The following is an 18703-nucleotide window of genomic DNA, read 5'->3' as shown; positions in this document are numbered from 1 at the left end:
GGCTGGGTGCAGATTAATGTCATACCCAGGACGGATGCTCCCTGGCAGTGTATATATTTACAAAGTACATTGAATATTTAGTAGTAGTTATTTTTTCATATGTATATAGTACAGTACAATTTTCTATGAACGTATTTATTAATATAACCCATTGCAAGGAGTTGGTAATTATGAAAGAGCTACTGTATTCAAAATATATTTTTTTAGTTTTACAGGAATAATTAATATAACTAGTTTTTACATCAGCAAAAAATTTTAAAGATCAAATACAAATTTTCTGTTTACAAACAAAATGCACAACATAAATTTGTGATTGCTGTTTTAAGTATCCTAGACTGTTTAATCATTTAATTTGATTAATGACATGTAAAGAATGTGACAACAAAATAATGCTGTGATTTACAGATCAGAGGTACCGGTTGTGCCCTTCCTTGAGCTCCAGAATTAAAAACTTTCTCTAATCTGTAATGCCTTTAAGCACTGAGATATTAATATAACATTTCTTAACACTGTCCAGAGTTAAAAACATGTTCCTTAATTTTATTTCACTTAAAAATCTTCAATAAGAGAAAAAGATTATCACCACAATTTGATTTTAGCAAAATGTCAATGCATAAATTTAAGTATGGAAAATTCACTTACCTCCTTCATTTCCATCCACAATGGAATACACAATAGTTTGATTGATAGCAGCTGCAAGTATAGAACCAACTCTGGTGCCAAGGGGAGCATTTTCACTCACAGGTGGGGGTCTGTGTATATGAAAAGAGAGAAAAAATCTGCATTAATATAAAAACCTATTATGAATTTTTCAAAGGTAAGATTTGTATTTAAGATTAGAAATGATTTTTTGCTCATTGGCTGGGCTTTCCTCTCAGGTGGTTTTGATTGAAAAAAAATGTATAAATAGTCATTAAATCAAGTCTGAAAAATAAATTAGCAAAACTTCAATGGAGCTTAATTCTTATTCACAAAGTGGTTTAAAAAGTATTACTTTTCCTGGTCATTCACCTGCGTAAAGTGGTGATTGCTTTTACATATAGCAGGATTTTGCAACAGAGAACATTTGTTGGGCTCAGTATACATGGGATAAAATTAAAAATGATAGCTTAATGAATGCCAGAGTATTTCCTAGAAAGACCCCTTTTGCTTCTGCCCAATTTTAAATTTTGTCTGCTAAACAGTGGTTATGTCATGGTTCTTGATGAATTATTTTAAACTTAGTCTAATGTTTTCAGTAAATTTCCAAGGCCCTTTAACCAGCCTGTTTGTTCCCATCTGTTTATTACAAAACATTTTGGTCTCAAATCTACTTTAAAGTTACCTCTACATACTGAAGAAAAAAATGCTCCAATGTAATAAAGTCACAACTGTATAACATCACATTGACAAAACAATATAACCCCTATACAGAGTTGCAGGGGACCTATTTTCCTAAAACTGTCTTCTGTGGATGACCTCCTAAAACCAAAAGGTTGCATTAGCAGTACATACGAGGGGGGGACCCAAAAATAAGATTTTTTTTGAAGGCTGGGGGGTTGTGCATTACTTCTGACATTTGCCGCTATGTGTGTGTACTAGACTGCGCTCTGCATCATTTGGCCAAGTGGTATCCTTAAAGTGCTCAAACGATTGTGTGATGCAGTGTGGAGAAAAACGACCCAAACTGTGGTGATCAGGCAAGTGGATTCTGCATCACGACAATGCTCCCGCTCACACAGCACTGAGTATGCGGCAGTTTCTCACGAAAAACGGGATGACAATGGTTTCCCATCCCCTTTACTCCCCAGACTCTACAGCCTGTGATTTTTACTTATTTACAAGAATGAAGAGGGATCTTCAAAGAAAGTATTTTCAAGATGTAGAGGAAGTCAATAAGCAAACACCTGAGGCACTGAAGGCTATCACTTTGCAAGAGTTTCAGTTTCGAACAATGGAAAAAGCAGTGAGACAATTGTATTACGTCTTAGGTAGAGTATTTTGAGGGTGATTCAATTTTTGAAATGTTCTGAGAAATATACATTTTTTTTTTTTGTAAATTCTCTTTATTTTTGGGTCCTCCCTCATACATATCACTTTGTCAAGGACAGAATAACGATGTGAAGAGAAACTGTCTGTCCCTTTGTCATCTTTTGTAGGTCTCATTACAGTTGCCTTCCTCTAAAACATTATCTATGACGACATTAGCAAGTTAGAAATGTAATTCTAAAATGTAATTTTGAAAAACATAGAATTTAAACAATATCAAACATCTTATTTAATAATCAGAACTTAAAGTTAATGTAATGAATGAAAATAATCAATGAAAAAATGATAATCTGTCCTGATGACACACAATTTTGGTGTCCTTGGTTCAAATACACTCTGCATTACACATTCTTCTGCATTTGTGTTTGCATTAGTTTTTCTTCTGCTACTCCATGTTTCCATGTGCAAAAGCCATGCATATTAAGTTAAATAATGAATCTGAACTGATTAAAGTGAGTGTGTTTTGAAATCTGCTTGGCCAGAGCTGGATTGTTCTTTACACAAAGTGCTACTGACTCAAGATCAAGCAACCTGAAGGTCTTAAATTGGATTACATGGAAAGATGAAAGGACTAATGATTCGAGCAATACATCGAAGCACACAGTATCGGAAAACTGGAAAAAATAAATTATAAACACACGATGTTGCACAAGATTACAAAGTGTCAAATTATGGTTATCTGTAGGGTTTATGTTAGGGCTGCAACTAACAACTGTGCTATTAATCAATTACCTGGCCATACATTATTTTGATTTATCCATTATTTAGGGAGTCCTTTGGTTCAAATAAACTCTGCATTGCACATTAAAAAATACATTTGTGAAAACATGGAAACATTTTATTAAAATATTGAAAAGTTTAATTGCTTGCAAAATGCTTTTCTTCATAACAGTAGAAGGATACTTTAAACTTACATTTAACAAAATGTGCACAGCAATAAGTTAGTAACTTTAACGTCTAGTCTAACATTTTCAAGACCATTGACAACATAAAGGGATTAGAAGGCAGAAACCATTATTAAGTATTTGTAAATACTGCCTGGAACATATTGTTTTTTTTTTTTTTTCCTGTAAGATGCAAGCAAAGACCATGAGATTATGCAAATCAGGTTTATTTTTTTTTTTGGCAATGCTAAAAGTGAAAATAAATAAATAAAATAAAAATAAAGATAGACTGATGACTTGGAACACAGAATACATATCAAGAGCACATTTGGTACAGCTTGTTTAAAACAAATATATTTTATTTACTGTATTTTACTTTCTTACATGCCCTACACTAAAGCTATACTGGAACTTATAGCAGTCAAGTTTTCGCATGCATTAAGTTTCTATTGAAAGCTATGTGTACAGCACTTTAGAGAGATTAATTTTTTTAAAACTGAATTACAACAAACTTAGCTATATATGAGTAGGAAGACTGGAGGCATAACATGACGAGTTTATTAGCCTGGCATGCCCATTTATAATTATCAGTATCAAAAAGGGTATATCACTTTGCAGTCCTTATAGACAATACTTTCAACCCACAGTCCAGGAACCAATTTAGTAATGACAATATACTTAAAAGGCTCTGAGGACAATGACTCAGTACCTCCCATGCATAACAAATAAGCATTCGCAGGGCATAACAGAACAGAAAGAATGTATTAACATAAGTCTATAGACCTGGACATTAGAAGCCAACATTTAAGGGAAAGTAGCCACAAAATACAGTGCTTATAAAAAGTATTTGCCTCCTCGGAAGTTTTTGCAATTTATTGTCATATAATGGGATGAGTGACGTCATTCTTGGAGGGCCACAGTGGCTGCAGGCTTTTGTTCCAACCCATTTTCTTAATGAGAAGTCAATTATTGCTGATGCAGCACTTATTGCTGAAGCAACATTTCACTGCTTCATGTTGGTTGTCTCACGTGTTAAGATTTTCCACCCTTAATTGCTTATTTTAGTCTTAAGCAATAAGATGCAAATGCCAAGGGAAGCAGCAGTTCTCTATCTAATGTGTTTTCATTTGCATATGTGCATTTTCAGTGTGAACTATCTAGTTTAATAAAATGTTTAGAAGGAAACTGAACAGACAAAAAATGAAGGACAGAGAATTACTAATCCGCTTCAGGCTAAAAACCATTTGGATGATATCCATGGAATGGAAAAAAATCTATGATATAAGAAAGATCTAACATGGCAAAGATCAAACACTAACAAGCCATGAAATGAAATGAGATGTGTTGTTTGCAAGGATTGGTTTCTAATTTAGCAACTCAACTGGAACAAAAATCTGCAGCCACTGTGGCCTTCCAGGACTGACATCACTTACACCTGCTGTATAACATTCGATCATAATTGAATTTAATTTGGATTTTTTTCACATTAAATAACAGAAAAGTTTTTAATGTCAAATTGAAAGTAGATCTCTGTAAAGTACTCCAAATTCATTAAAAATCTAAAACAAAGCATAACTGACTGCATAAATCTTTATCCCCTTCAAGTCAATATTTGGTCGATGCACCTTTGGCAGCCATGACAGCGTTAAGTCTGAGAGCACAGGTCTCTATCATTTTTGTATATCTGGACACTGAAATTTTCCCCTTTCTCTCTGCAAAACTGCTCAAGCTCTGCCACGGTGCGTGGGCATTGTAAGGGAAATGTCCTTTTCAAGTCACACCCAACATTTTCAATTAGATTGAGATCTAGATTTTGACTTGGCCACTTTAGGACATTAACATTGTTGTTTCTACGCCATTTCTCTGTAGCTTTGGCTTTATGCTTGAAGTCATTGCCTTGCTGGAAAACAAATCATCCCCCAAGTCATCTTCTTGCAGATTGTATCAGGTTTCCCTGTGTTTTGCAAATTAATTTTACCCTCTAGCTTCTCAAGCCTTCCAGGGTCTTCTGCAAGGAAGCACCCTCACAGCATGTCACAGCCACCACCATGCTTCAACATCATGTTTTTCAAAATATGCCCAGTGCATGGCTTGCGCCCAACAAGGCATTTAGTCTGAAGGCCAAAAGCTCAACTGTAGTTTTATCAAAACATAGAGTCTTCTTCCACATACAGTTTGGAGTCTTCCACATACCTCCTGGAAAACTCAAGCTTATATATTATATGAATTTTTTACCAATGGCTTTCTCTTTGCCATCCAGTCTCACTCCTGTAGCTTGTAACTCTTAAGAATAATCAAAGGTCTCTTGGTTCCCACCGTTATTCTTATTCTTGTTCAATCACTCACTTGTTTTGTAAACAGCCTGCTCTAGGCAGATTTAATGCTTTACCATACTCTTTCCATTTCTTAATAAGTGATGTAACTGGAGTCTCCAAGGAATATTCAGTGACTTAGACATTTTCTACTTATCTATCCCTTGACTTGTGTTTTTTTTGCCTGTTCACAGAGTTGCTGGGAGTTGTCTTTTTGTCTTCTTTGTGTAGCTTAAGCTCCTTACTGGCTCACCACAAGTTGGGCCTTTCAAATAAGTTGCATTTAATACTACAGTTAATTGAAATCCCTTAACTACAGACAGATGATTCCCATTTAACTAGTTATCTGACTTCTAAAACTAATTGGGTACACCAGTAATGACTGAGGAGTGTCATATTATGCTATTAATTATTGTTTTATATCTGTAGTACTAGGGTGTTGTACCGTGTTAGCCATTATGAATGTAGAGAAAAGCCAAGCAAAATGACACCTTTTATTGGCTAACTAAAAAGATTACAATATGCAAGCTTTCGAGGCAACTCAGGCCCCTTCTTCAGGCAAGATGTAATTGCCTCGAAAGCTTGCATATTGTAATCTTTTTAGTTAGCCAATAAAAGGTGTCATTTTGCTTGGCTTTTCTCTGTTTTATATCTGTAATTAATTCAGATCATTTTGCAGAGATCTGCATTCAGGATGACATTAAAGATTATTTTTCTTTGTTTCAGTGTTGAAAAAGCAAAATTAAATCCACTGTAACTCAATGTTGTATAACAATAAGATGTGAAGGGGGTGAATACTTTTTATGGGCACTGTAAATAGTATATCACCATGCAGTTGTTGGCCCTTAAACTGAAGGTTAGTTTCTGTATGTGAACAATTAAGAAAACATTTTTATTTTAACTATTTACATTTTTTTCTGGGATTTTAGTGTTGGATGTGCAACTAAGATTAAAGGAGAGCCTTAGCAAATCATTAATGAATGGAAGTCAGATAAACAGATTTAGTTAATTTTTTAGTTCATATGAGAGGATGTTGCAGAAAAATAAGGAGAACTGAACAGATCAGTGAAAAAGAAAATGGCACACAATAAAATGTTGCCTGCACCAAAAGATACAACTATACACTACATGCATCCTTCTGTATAAGGTGGGGTTCATGACTCAAGTTTCCACACCAAAAAAATTGAGTCAACATGAGCCATAAACACGTAATGTGTTCCTTAGCTTTGTCTCCACTCAAACATGACCTGGCAGTGGAGGAAAAGGTTTTTTTTTTATGATCAATGAGGAGTTATCTTGCTGTTATAATGATATGATATGCCTTTACTAAAAAAATGTTTCGCAATTGTAGTCAGGAATGAAGTGCTACCAAAGAATTGCTATGCCACCTAGATATTTTAGTATGGAAAGAAAAAAAATGTTTATTATTTTACAAAAAACAAAAAAGAACACATAAAAATGTGTATTGAAAATCTGATTATTAGCCATAAGTCTTTCTATATCTTGCATTTACCCTGTAGTTCCTACATGTCTATCATATTATCAGACCCGTGTATACCACATTTTCATTCTAAGCTGGAGTCTTTGTCTTTCAGTTCTCATCATTACTTGCTGTAAAATTAGATAAATGATAAACTGTATATAAAAAAGGGCAAACATCCTGCCAGTTCTACTGTGGTACATGAACAGCGGGACTATTTTGATGGTGATTAATTACTGGCAAACTGAACCTTTTGCTAAACTTCCTAAAACTGAATCCCTGTTGCTCTACCAGAGTGCCAAAATGAATCTAAACATTTCCGTGATCTAATCCTTTCCACTAAGTAAAGCAGTGTACTGTATAAGAACTGGCATCCATCCTTAATTTAGACATTGAGAACCATTACCTAAATAATCAATCACAATTCTACATGACACTTTCTACAGTGCAGACATTTATGAGGCACTTTACTACTTTATCATACATTAGAAAAATAAAAATGAATGTACTATCTGACACTTGAAAATGTCAATACACTTCAGATTACACACATTTTTTTACAAGTTTTTAACTGTGGTTTACTTAAAGAAAAATAGCTTTTATTTGTTACTTTTAAATAATCAATCAACCTTTCATAATTAATACCACATCAGCCCACTTGGACAGTAAATTTACACAAATAATACATGAAAAACAGTATTTTACACCAACAATATGTATTTAAGGGCAGATAAAAAAAATTCTTTAGATACATTATGCCATATAGTTAGATTTTTTTAAGACTTGCTAGGTTGAGAGAAAACTACATTATTGCTATGCTTTCTGTGAAATACACTAAAGGTTCATTGTGTGCCTTTTGGTGTAAAAGTAAATAAAACTGGGTAAAAATCAAATAAATCACTTACATCAGAGAACATTTATTCTGAAGCTTTCAAAGTAATAATTCAGTTTATATATGAACTGATAACTTCTATTTTTTACAAGTCTCACTAACTCAGGAAATTCACAATGAGAGAATGTGTAGCTAAACTTTATATTAAAAATTGCTTACTAGGTGCTAAGAAGTAATAAATCAGGTACTGAACTATAGACTGCATGCAGACTTGTTAGATATTTTATGAATACTGTACATGACCAGTGGAGGTGGTTGTTTTAAAAGACTAAGCCTTGGAAAATTCTGTTTTGCACAGTTGCTAGAATTATGCACATGCACTAGATAATTTTCAGCTCTGCACCTGACAAAAGTAAATGTTTGGTAATAATTTCCCCTTTTTCATAATCACACCATTTTATTTTGTAGATAATAACCCAATAAACAACTGTATTTGCAACTTTACATCCCACGACAAATGACTCAACGTTTTTTTGTTCAAAGCACAAAGTAAATGTAAATTTTGGCTTTGCTCTTAATAGGTTGAAGTTCATAAATTAATATGTTTGTATACACAAGATTTGAAGTATTTATAGCTATTGCGAGGGCAGTTTTATAAACACAACAGATCATGCTGAAATATTACATAAATAATGCATGAATGGATATTATGTGTATGTCAAATGTTTTTAATTAAAACCAAATTGTTCTCACTTATCAATAAAGCCTTTGTCCCTGATTGAAAATTAAACCATTTGTGTTGAAGATGGAATATTATTTGGAAGTGGCTCCCTTTTTTCTGACCCTAGGAAATTTTCTTTTGCTAGGGTCTAGAAGACAAAAGAGCAGCACAAGTAGGATGACTGGGACTGGAGTAGCCCCTTGCAGGGAAATGTATTCAATCAACACTCAGTTATGGCAGCAGCCAATTTGTTTTTGTATAGTTGGCAATTCAGCAAAATGTGTCACCTTGTTTGTTTCTCTTCAAACCATCCAGACAGCTCACCCTCATAAGACAAAAATAGTCTTCATTTTGTATGTCTGCCCAATCACCTGACCTGCAAAGCTGGTAGTTTTTTTGTCATTTCTATTGGCCAACCTGCAAGGCAGATATAAAAATATGCAGGCTCTGACTCTTGTAAGTATTCTGTTTTAAACTTAAGATTTTCTAACTTGTTTAAGATGTACTGACTTATGGTCTGAAATTTAGTTTTGATTGTTGTGTTCCCTAATTCTGAATTCTTCTTGCTCTCACCACACAGTAGATGATTTATTAGTCCTCAGGGAATAAACAGGAAACCACCACTTACTTTATTTTTGCCCATTATTTTGTCTCACACCTAAATTTTGCCACAAAACTGGTTGATGAACTGAATAAATTAAATTTCCGAAGCAGGAAAGACTAATGCACACTTATAATATAATCATAGTTTAAATCTAATTATTACTCATAAAGGTGCATTTAATACACAATTATCTCTCCAGTTAATTAAACCATTTCAGATTATTATTTACTTACCATAGCTTTGATCTGGTCATGGGAGGTATGGCAGCACAGTCCTTAGAGTTGCTGCCCTGCAGCTCCATAAGACCAAACTGAAATCCTAGCATGGTTAATGTCTATATAGACTTTGTCTATTCTCCCATTGTCAGCAAGCATTTGTTTTTTTCTGGTAAGTCTAAATGTTCAGGAGTACGGATGAGTGTTAATGTCTGCTAGTTTGCCCTGTGATAGTCTGGCATGCTGTTAAAATTTGTTTCTACATTGTACTACAAGCAGCTGTAATTCAGTGAATTAAGAGATAGATGATCTACTAATTAATACATTAATACATCCGGCGCCGCAGAGTGTGGCAGCCTTTTCAGCAGCTCCGTGTATGACTGTATGTGTATGTGTACTTTTCTACTTTTATTTTTCTATTTTTATTTATTGATCACTCCTATCACTTTATTTTATGTGGATTTGTTCACTGGACACACTTACTTTTACAACATGGGCATGGATTTTTACACGCCGAGACTCGCCTATTCAAGTACTCAACTTCGAGCGCTGAGAACAAATGCCAGTGCTGGTGTGGTTCCCTATTTACCCGACGAGGTAAGAAGGCGGTATCGTGGCAGCAGAGATGGGCACTAAGCTAAAAATGAAGCGGCTTACGAGAAAGTGGCGTTTTAAGCCTTCGGTGCCTTCTGTGATTCTGGGGAATGTGAACTCAATCTCAAATAAGATCGACGAACTGGCTGCGCTGGTGAAAAATGTCAGAACCTACAAAGAATGCAGTTTGTTGTGTTTCTGTGAAACTTGGCTAACTATTACCATCCCAGATGCTAACGTGGAACTACCCGGGTTTAGCACAGTTAGAGCGGACAGAGATGCAAGTACCTGTGGGAAGCACAAAGGAGGAGGACTCGCTCTCTATGTTAATACACGGTGGTGTAACTCTGGACATGTTAACGTCAAAATCTCCACTTGCTGCAGGGACATCGAACTGTTGGCCGTAAGTTTACGTCCCTATTACTTGCCCAGAGAGTTTGGACATCCCTCCTCGGGCGGACGTGGAGTCAGCGAGTGACATCATCCATTCTGCTGTTGCTAAATTACAAACGCAGCACCCAGAGGCGCTTGTGCTAATCGCTGGAGACTTTAACCATGTGACGCTGGACAAAACATTACCTGCATTCTCCCAGTATGTGGACTGTAACACCCGGGGAAATAAGACTATTGATTTACTGTATGCAAACGTTAAAGACGCATACAGCGCCACCCCGCTGCCTGCGCTTGGGAAAGCAGATCATAACCTGGTTCTGCTTCAGCCTCACTATAAACCAAAAGTGAGAGTCCTACCTGTAACCACACGATCATTCAGGAAGTGGACCCCGGAGGCTGAGAATACTCTGAGAGAATGTTTTGGAACTACAGACTGGGATATCCTGCAGGGATCTCATAGTGAGAACATTGAGGAAGTTGTTGACTGCACTACTGACTACATCAACTTCTGTATGGACATTGTAGTTCCAGTAAGAACAGTACGCTGCTATGCTAACAACAAGCCATGGATTACAAGTGACATCAAGGGCCTTTTGAACCAGAATAGAGAAAAGGGCTTTTAAAGGCGGTGATCAGCATGAGCTCAAGCGCATGGAGAAGGAACTCCGAGTCCAGCTCAGGGCGGCGAAGGAGCAGTACAGGAGAAAGCTGGAGCAGAAGTTGCAGAATAACAGCATGAAGGAAGTGTGGGATGGGATGAAGATCATCACTGGCTGCAGCTCAAAGCGGGGTACCACCATCGAGAGAGACGTGAAGAGAGCAAACCAAATGAACAACTTCTTCAACAGGTTTGACCACCCTAACCCACTCTCATTCTCACCTCGGAGTACTGCACCCTCCACACATCCTTCTGCTGATACCAGCATAGGAGAGACATCCCCACCCACAATTACAGCAGCGCAGGTGTGCAGAGAGCTGAGGAGACTTCGTGCCAGGAAAGCAGCAGGTCCAGATGGAGTATCGCCACGACTGCTGAAGGTCTGTGCATCGGAGCTGGGGGGTCCTCTACAGCGCATCTTCAACCTGAGCCTGGAACAGAGGAGAGTCCCGAGACTTTGGAAAACATCTTGTATCACCCCAGTCCCAAAGGTATCACGTCCTAGTGAGCTGAATGACTTTCGGCCTGTTGCTCTGACATCACATGTGATGAAGACCATGGAGAGGCTGCTGCTTCACCACCTTAGGCCACAGGTTCAACACGCCCTTGACCCTCTGCAGTTTGCATATCAAGAGTAGGTGGGAGCGGAGGATGCCATCATCTATATGCTACATCGATCCCTCTCTCACTTGGACAGAGGCAGTGGTGCTGTTAGAATTATGTTTGTTTCTAGACTTCTCTAGCGCCTTCAACACAATCCAACCTCTGCTCCTAAGGGACAAGCTGATAGAGATGGGATTAGATTCATACCTAGTGGCATGGATCATGGACTATCTTAAAGACAGACCTCAGTATGTGCGTCTTGGGAACTGCACGTCTGACATTGTGGTCAGCAACACAGGAGCGCCACAAGGGACTGTACTTTCTCCTGTCCTGTTCAGCCTATATACATCGGACTTCCAATACAACTCGGAGTCCTGCCATGTGCAAAAGTTCGCTGATGACACTGCTATCGTGGGCTGCATCAGGAATGGGCTGGAGGAGGAGTATAGGGACCTAATCAATGACTTTGTTAAATGGTGCGACTCAAACCACCTACAACTGAACACCAGCAAAACCAAGGAGCTGGTGGTGGATTTTAGGAGGCCCAGACCCCTCATAGACCCCGTGATCATCAAAGGTGACTGTGTGCAGATGGTGCAGACCTATAAATATCTGGGAGTGCAGCTGGATGATAAATTAGACTGGACTGCCAATACTGATGCGCTGTGCAAGAAAGGACAGAGCCGACTATACTTCCTTAGAAGGCTCGCGTCCTTCAACATCTGCAATAAGATGCTGCAGATGTTCTATCAGACAGTTGTGGCGAGTGCCCTCTTTTACGCGGTGGTGTGCTGGGGAGGCAGCATTAAGAGGAAAGACGCCTCACGCCTGGACAATCTGGTAAGGAAGGCAGGCTCTATTGTTGGCATGGAGCTGGACAGTTTAACATCTGTGGCAGAGCGAAGGGTGCTCAGCAGGCTCCTATCAATTATGGAGAATCCACTGCATCCACTAAATAGTATCATCTCCAGACAGAAGAGCAGCTTCAGTGACAGACTGCTGTCACTGTCCTGCTCAACTGACAGATTGAGGAGATCGTTCCTCCCCCAAACTATGCGACTCTTCAATTCCACCCGGGGGGGTAAACGTTAACATTTAACATTATACAAAGTTATTGTCTGTTTTTCACCTGCATTATTATCATTCTTTAATTTAATATTATTTATTGTATCAGTATGCTGCTGCTGGAGAATGTGAATTTCCCATTGGGATTAATAAAGTATCTATCTATCTATCTATCTATCTATCTATCTATCTATCTATCTATCTATCTATCTATCTATCTATCTATCTATCTATCTATCTATCTATCTATCTATCTATCTACTTCCACCAAGTATTATTCAGGCAAGAACCAGAAAAATATGGTATCTAAGCAATAACTGAATTTTCACAATATATTGTAAAAAAATCAAACGTTTAGACAAAGTTGCATAATACAAAGCAAAGTGAGAGAGAACAGAATCAGATAAAAGACAATCACAGTATCTTCTGCATCAGAATATCAATAAACATAGCATAGATGGAGAACACTCTATGTGAGCCTTTATGAATCCTGACTAACAGATTAGAATATATACAATATCTAAAGTGACAAATGAGAAACAAAAACTGTCAGGTATAAGTCCCACTAACATGTGAACATAATAGGTTTGTTAAGCAAGACAAGGCCAATCAGTACATCAAGTTTGTTTTGTTAGCTAATAAAGAGCGGCAATGACTTTATAGATTTATTTATTTAGAAGGGAGCTGCTAATATATTCCTGGATCAAAGCGCATCACTCTTTCTGCATACCTGCATTAATAGCAGTATACTAATGACGGAGCATGAAATACATTCACTGATTTGGAAAATTTGGCAAATAAAATCAACAGTATTTTCAATAGGCCCTATTCCTAAATAAAAATTTGCAAAGCCCATTTCCACAATGATATATACATTATATGTATATACATTATATATATATATATATATATATATATATATATATATATATATATATATATATATATATGAACATATTATGTTCCTGATGTTCTCAAAGCATCCTTTGTCAGAGGTTTATTACAGAAATCAAATTTAGACCTGTATATTTTAAAGAATTGTAGTCCAACTTCAAAAACATTTATGTATTAATATATATTAAAAAAGGAAAATGTGAAAAGTGATATTTTAGCAGTATATAAATGAATTAGATTTTTAAAAAACACAAATTAGTACAAACTGAAGTAAAAGGTATAAAAAGATTTCATGTATTAACAAACAAGCTCTGGCAGTATTTAATAGAGTACATACTGAATGGGAGAATTTCCCTTTAATGAGCAGCTTTTGGAATGACTGATCACAACACTGTACACTTTTGTGAATTATTTTGGATTCTCAGTCACTGTTCTTTTGAAGATTACATCCTACAGATCAAACTAGTATTAATATTTATGTATGCCTGATATTGTACTCCATCACTCATATATGACATGTTTCAGTTGTAGAACAATATTCATCTTTTCTTAATCGCAAATCCTAATAAAATATCTCCTACTGTATCATTAATCAATTGCTTCAAAGAGGTAAATCAGTGAATTTGTGATAAATGTTCTCTTTAAATTGCATAAAAACATAAATCCTATAAGTATATGGGAACTCCGCACAGAAAAACAAAATACTGTAGACTTTGAAGTCAGAAGGCTTGGATTTTATTTATTTTTTAATCCACTAACAATATTCTTTAATCTTCACACAGCACTAAGGTCTGCTTTAATAATTTCAAAAATTCAGTTAAATGGATGAAGTAAATCACTATGCATCACTGGCCTGTGACAGTCCAGAGCTGGCTCACTGGTTCTGTCCAATGCTGGCTGCTTACAAGACAAGTTATAAAATGTAGTCAAATGTAGTGGAATGGACTACTGTCACTGTATTCTTTACATTAAGGAAGTAAATCATAGCACTTCCAACCTTCAGTTATGTCAAAATGTTGCCAAATGGATTAAAAAGGGAACTATCAAATATTTCATATATACATCTTGTCCTTAAGTCATTACACCAGTTTCTTCTTAATACTACTTTCTAATGTAATGAGATATACATTTTCATTCTAATTAGCATATACAAGTAAGAATTTCACTTTACCCTGTAAATGTTACAATACAAACACTATGAATCGATATGTTAAAATTGTGAAATATTTTGTTTACTTGAACATTTGACATGTTTTACACACAAAAAGAGGAAGTGTTAGTAAAGATAGCAGACAGTAGGCGAAACTAGGAAAAATGTAACTTACTGTACCCATGTCAAATTGGCAGTCTAGCAAGATAGAAGTTCAAAATCTTAAACGGTAAACTGATCACTTTTTTGGACTTTCCATATACTTAAAAGCAAACCTCACAAACCTTTGGTTATCTTTGTGCATGCACACCTCGTGAAGGGCAAGTTCTGTCCTGTTCAACTTGGCCCTACCAAGCTTTAAAAAGTTTGCAGCGGAAAGTGAAAGTAGTGAACAGGACAACTAGGAAGAACATAGTCACCAAGAAGATCCATGCCATGAGATGCAGCAATTTAACCTTAAGAAACTAAATGCTACACACACTGAATAAGCTCACGCCTCCTGGTGCAGGATGTCAACACAGCACGGAGAAAAAAAGAAAGAGACAAATACTGTATATGGGACATTGGGTATAAATTTATTGTACTTGTAAAAGTTAGCTTTTTTCAGTTTTATTCTCTGAATCACGATCACGCTGTACTCCCCCCCCCCCCCCCCAACTGACTCTAAGTAAAAGCACCGGCATAAATTCACACCTGATCTGACACTGTTCGTTTTCAAATAATATTGCATTAGTACAATGATATTTTCTGATTGGTACTATTCAGGTCATAAAATGATTTCTTCAAAATGTCACATATATTGTCTCTCTTTCAGGTGTGTAATAGAAACCACAGCACAGAGAAGTGTGCGCATTGCAACAGGTACTCATGTCGTAAATGTAGGAAGGACGGTCCTGCGTGTGTGTGAACTGTTAACATTTGAATGTGATGATTGCATATAGTGCTGAACTGACCTCTCTGTACTATCGTTGCCTCTGCATGTCCTGGAGTACAAAAGAAACAACACCATACAGCAACATGTGGGGACTGGCAAAATCGGGGAAAAAAAACGCACGGTGTTATGCGAATGAATATGAATAATATGAATAATGTTGCATTCATGCCACAATGTTTTCCGAAATGTACTATACAAGTCATAAAATGAATAATTCCAAATATCCCATATAACTATGTCTCTGTTTTTGTTTTTGTTTTTCTTTTGGACATCATAGACCATAAGGCGCATACTATTTCAGCGTGAGCAGGAACACTCAATAAAGCTGAAAAAAAAAAATCAAGTGATGGAGAGATACGAAAAAGGCAGATTCACCAGCGTTTGGGTGTCAGCTTTTATCCCTCCAGATCAGAGAATGTCCAGTTCCATTGCCTCAATACACCACTCACATCTTTGAGCTCACTTCACAGCTGCCTGCTTACTCCCAGTTTCAAATAAAAATTAACAGCGTCATCATATCCCTACAGTGGTAGTATGTATCGTGATCGTGACTGACAGAATAAAAGTGAAAGAAAAAAAAAAGGTAACTTTTACAAGTCCTATAAATGTACACTGTCTGTTACAGACACAAACCAAATGTATGTGTGTACTGTATAATATTAACAATAAGAGCAGCTCACTACTGAAAATGGCAAATATAGGAGGCAGTTGGAATTGAACCAGGGACTCTTGATTACAAGTCAGCAAATCTTACCGCTACGCCATGGAAGCTGTTCTATCGTCCTTGAACCTTTTGTGAAAGTGTTTATTTGATCTTTGGACATCAGGCTTCACACATTATATAGTTTATGCATACGTTTTGTCATTTATTACTAAAATATGAAAAACGTTTCTGTTTTAACAATGTGCTTACACAGATTATTGTAGAAACTGAACACATATGAAATGCATGTGTTCTAAATAACAATCTATTATTTCCACTCTAAAACTCCAGCACTTCACTCCCAGATAATCAATCAATCAGCGGTGGGGGATGGAATAGAAGGCTGCTTGCTGTTTGTCTTAATAAGCACATTTACAGGACAAAAGACACTGAGGGAGAGGCGCAAATGGATTTAAGGTGGGCTGGATCTATGAGTTTTTTTGTAGGCTCTGGTAATTCTAGTGTTAAACACCCCCGCATGTTAGCCATATACTTCTCTTTGGGGCTCACTTCACAGCTGTCTGCTTTCACTCCTTTGAGCTTGCTTTCTTCAGCTTGCTCACTCCCGCACCAGCTCCTTCCGCCTCCTGCCTTCTTCTCTCTTTCTCCCTTTAACCTCCGTCTTTTCTTCTTGTTGCCACTTCTTGATTCCTCCCTTTCCACACTCATGCTTCCCTTTTAAACTGGGGACATGTCACAGCTATGGTAATGAGCAGCTCCCTCATTTAGGGTCATGGACGATCCTACACCTGTGCACTAAGTGCAGAGCCGTTCACTCATGTATAGCACACGGGAACCGTTTGCCACACTGCCACGCCCTCCCCACACAAAGACGCGAGTGTGGTGATTATTTATTTAAAAACAGTAAACAGCCGCAGACCTCACTTTACCACAAGGCTGAAAAGAAAAGTCTGAACTAAGAATTAACTGAGGACCATTCAGGTAAAATAAAGAAGAGTTCTCATACAAGTGAAGTGAAGGCAAGGAGCTGCAATACTACAAAAATACTCAAAATAACAAACACTAGATCCTTTTGGGGTACCTGGAAGTGTCCACCTCTAAGCCCAATAGTATAACTTTCACCAAGCAAACCTCTCCTGACACCAATCTTAATGGCCTTATAGCAAGAGGTCTACTAAAGCCTGGACTTGAGAGCACTTCTGAGGTTACTTTCCAGTCCCATCAGAATTAGTTTCTTAATCCTGTAAATCTGCTATCCTGGCATGTCTTCAGACATGCTTGATATAATAGAGCTAGGTTTCCTCTCCAGGATGCAGTCCAATAATACAAGATTTCATCCTCAGCCATGAAGAACTTAAAAGTTTTTCAAACAGCTGCAGGTGATTCAATACAGTAACACACCTTGTGTTCAACCAGCCAAGGCACTCACTCCTCTTTTCAGGTCACTCCACTGACTCCCTGTAACAGCACATATTAAGTTCTAATCATTGATGCTTGCCTACAGAGTAGTCAATGGTTAAGTGCCTATACATATGGAGACACCTGTAAGGTTCTATGTTCCTTCTCACCCACTCAGGTCTGCTAATTAATGTTTTTTGCATTGCATGGCTCCATTTGACATGAGGACTGCCTCAATGTGTTTAAAAAGTGAAGACTCTCTTGTGAATCTTTTGTCTTAGGTTTGAAAACTATGGAATTATAGCAAACTTGCATTTTGTTCAGGGCTCTTCACTTGAAATGGTCACTTTTATAACCTTGGGAAAAAGTGTTTTAGGACAAACAGTCCCTCATACTGATGTTTACTTGATTATGTTGACTTCTTTTGTAATTCACTATGGACAAATAAAATGTAAAATGTAAATCTACAACAATATCTTGAATAACTCATTGAAATCTCCACCTGCTTCAAAAAGACAAAAAAAAACCACACGCAAAACAAAAATGAACCGTCTTAATAACTACACACCAGAGGTGCTCTATATGTGATGAAATGCTAGGATATAATAAACGCAATAAAACCACGCTACATGTCACACCAGGATAACAAACTCTGTCATGCCAGAGTAGCATTCATAGGACCAAACTCAGCATTTAGGACAATTGTACCAATAGCAGTATTGTACCAAGCTCCAAGAATGATACAACTTAAAGATTTTAGTAGGAGCATTTCAGAATGCTTGGGAAAATTTATCATGAAGTCCATTTTCTTTTAAAGGCACTTGAATGTATAATTATTATAATCACAGTAGTTTCATCTTTAATAAATGTACCTATTATAACTTATGTTTGTGTAGATTTGTTGACAATTTGGGAATGACTGTATTTCACAAGTTATTACTATACAGTTTGAAATGCATGTTAATAGAATACAGCAGGAGTAACTAAATTCAAGTGTAATAATACTTTTTTAAGAAAAGTAGGTAAAAACACATTTCTTTCGAATAAAGTACAGTATACGTTGAAGGTTCATTACAATACCTTTGTTATGTAGATGTTTACACCTGAAGCACTGTCAGTTAAGCATATAAGTAAGTAATTTTTTTTAGCAGACAGCCATTGGTCTAGGGATTACCATATGAAAAAGTAAGCGTATTATCTTCAAAACATAGCCTGAAGTGAAATAGGTCATTCCCAATGGAAGGACTGACAAAAATAAGTTAATACAAACAGCC

At 36.8% G+C, this 18703-nt stretch overlaps 1 protein-coding gene across 1 annotated transcript in view; it reads right to left on the bottom strand.

Moving 5' to 3' along the window:
• The window catches only part of pcdh15b (protocadherin-related 15b), a 718592-nt gene that overhangs the window by 100183 nt on the left and 599706 nt on the right, over positions 1-18703 (bottom strand). Inside the window, exon 26 of the mRNA XM_051923141.1 lies at positions 643-752. Coding sequence (XP_051779101.1) covers positions 643-752 — 110 coding nt within the window. The remainder of the gene's footprint in view (positions 1-642; positions 753-18703) is intronic.

The sequence above is a fragment of the Erpetoichthys calabaricus genome, chromosome 2 (assembly GCF_900747795.2).
Source record: "Erpetoichthys calabaricus chromosome 2, fErpCal1.3, whole genome shotgun sequence".
Lineage (NCBI taxonomy): Eukaryota > Metazoa > Chordata > Cladistia > Polypteriformes > Polypteridae > Erpetoichthys > Erpetoichthys calabaricus.
This window is presented reverse-complemented; position numbering and strand designations above follow the sequence as displayed.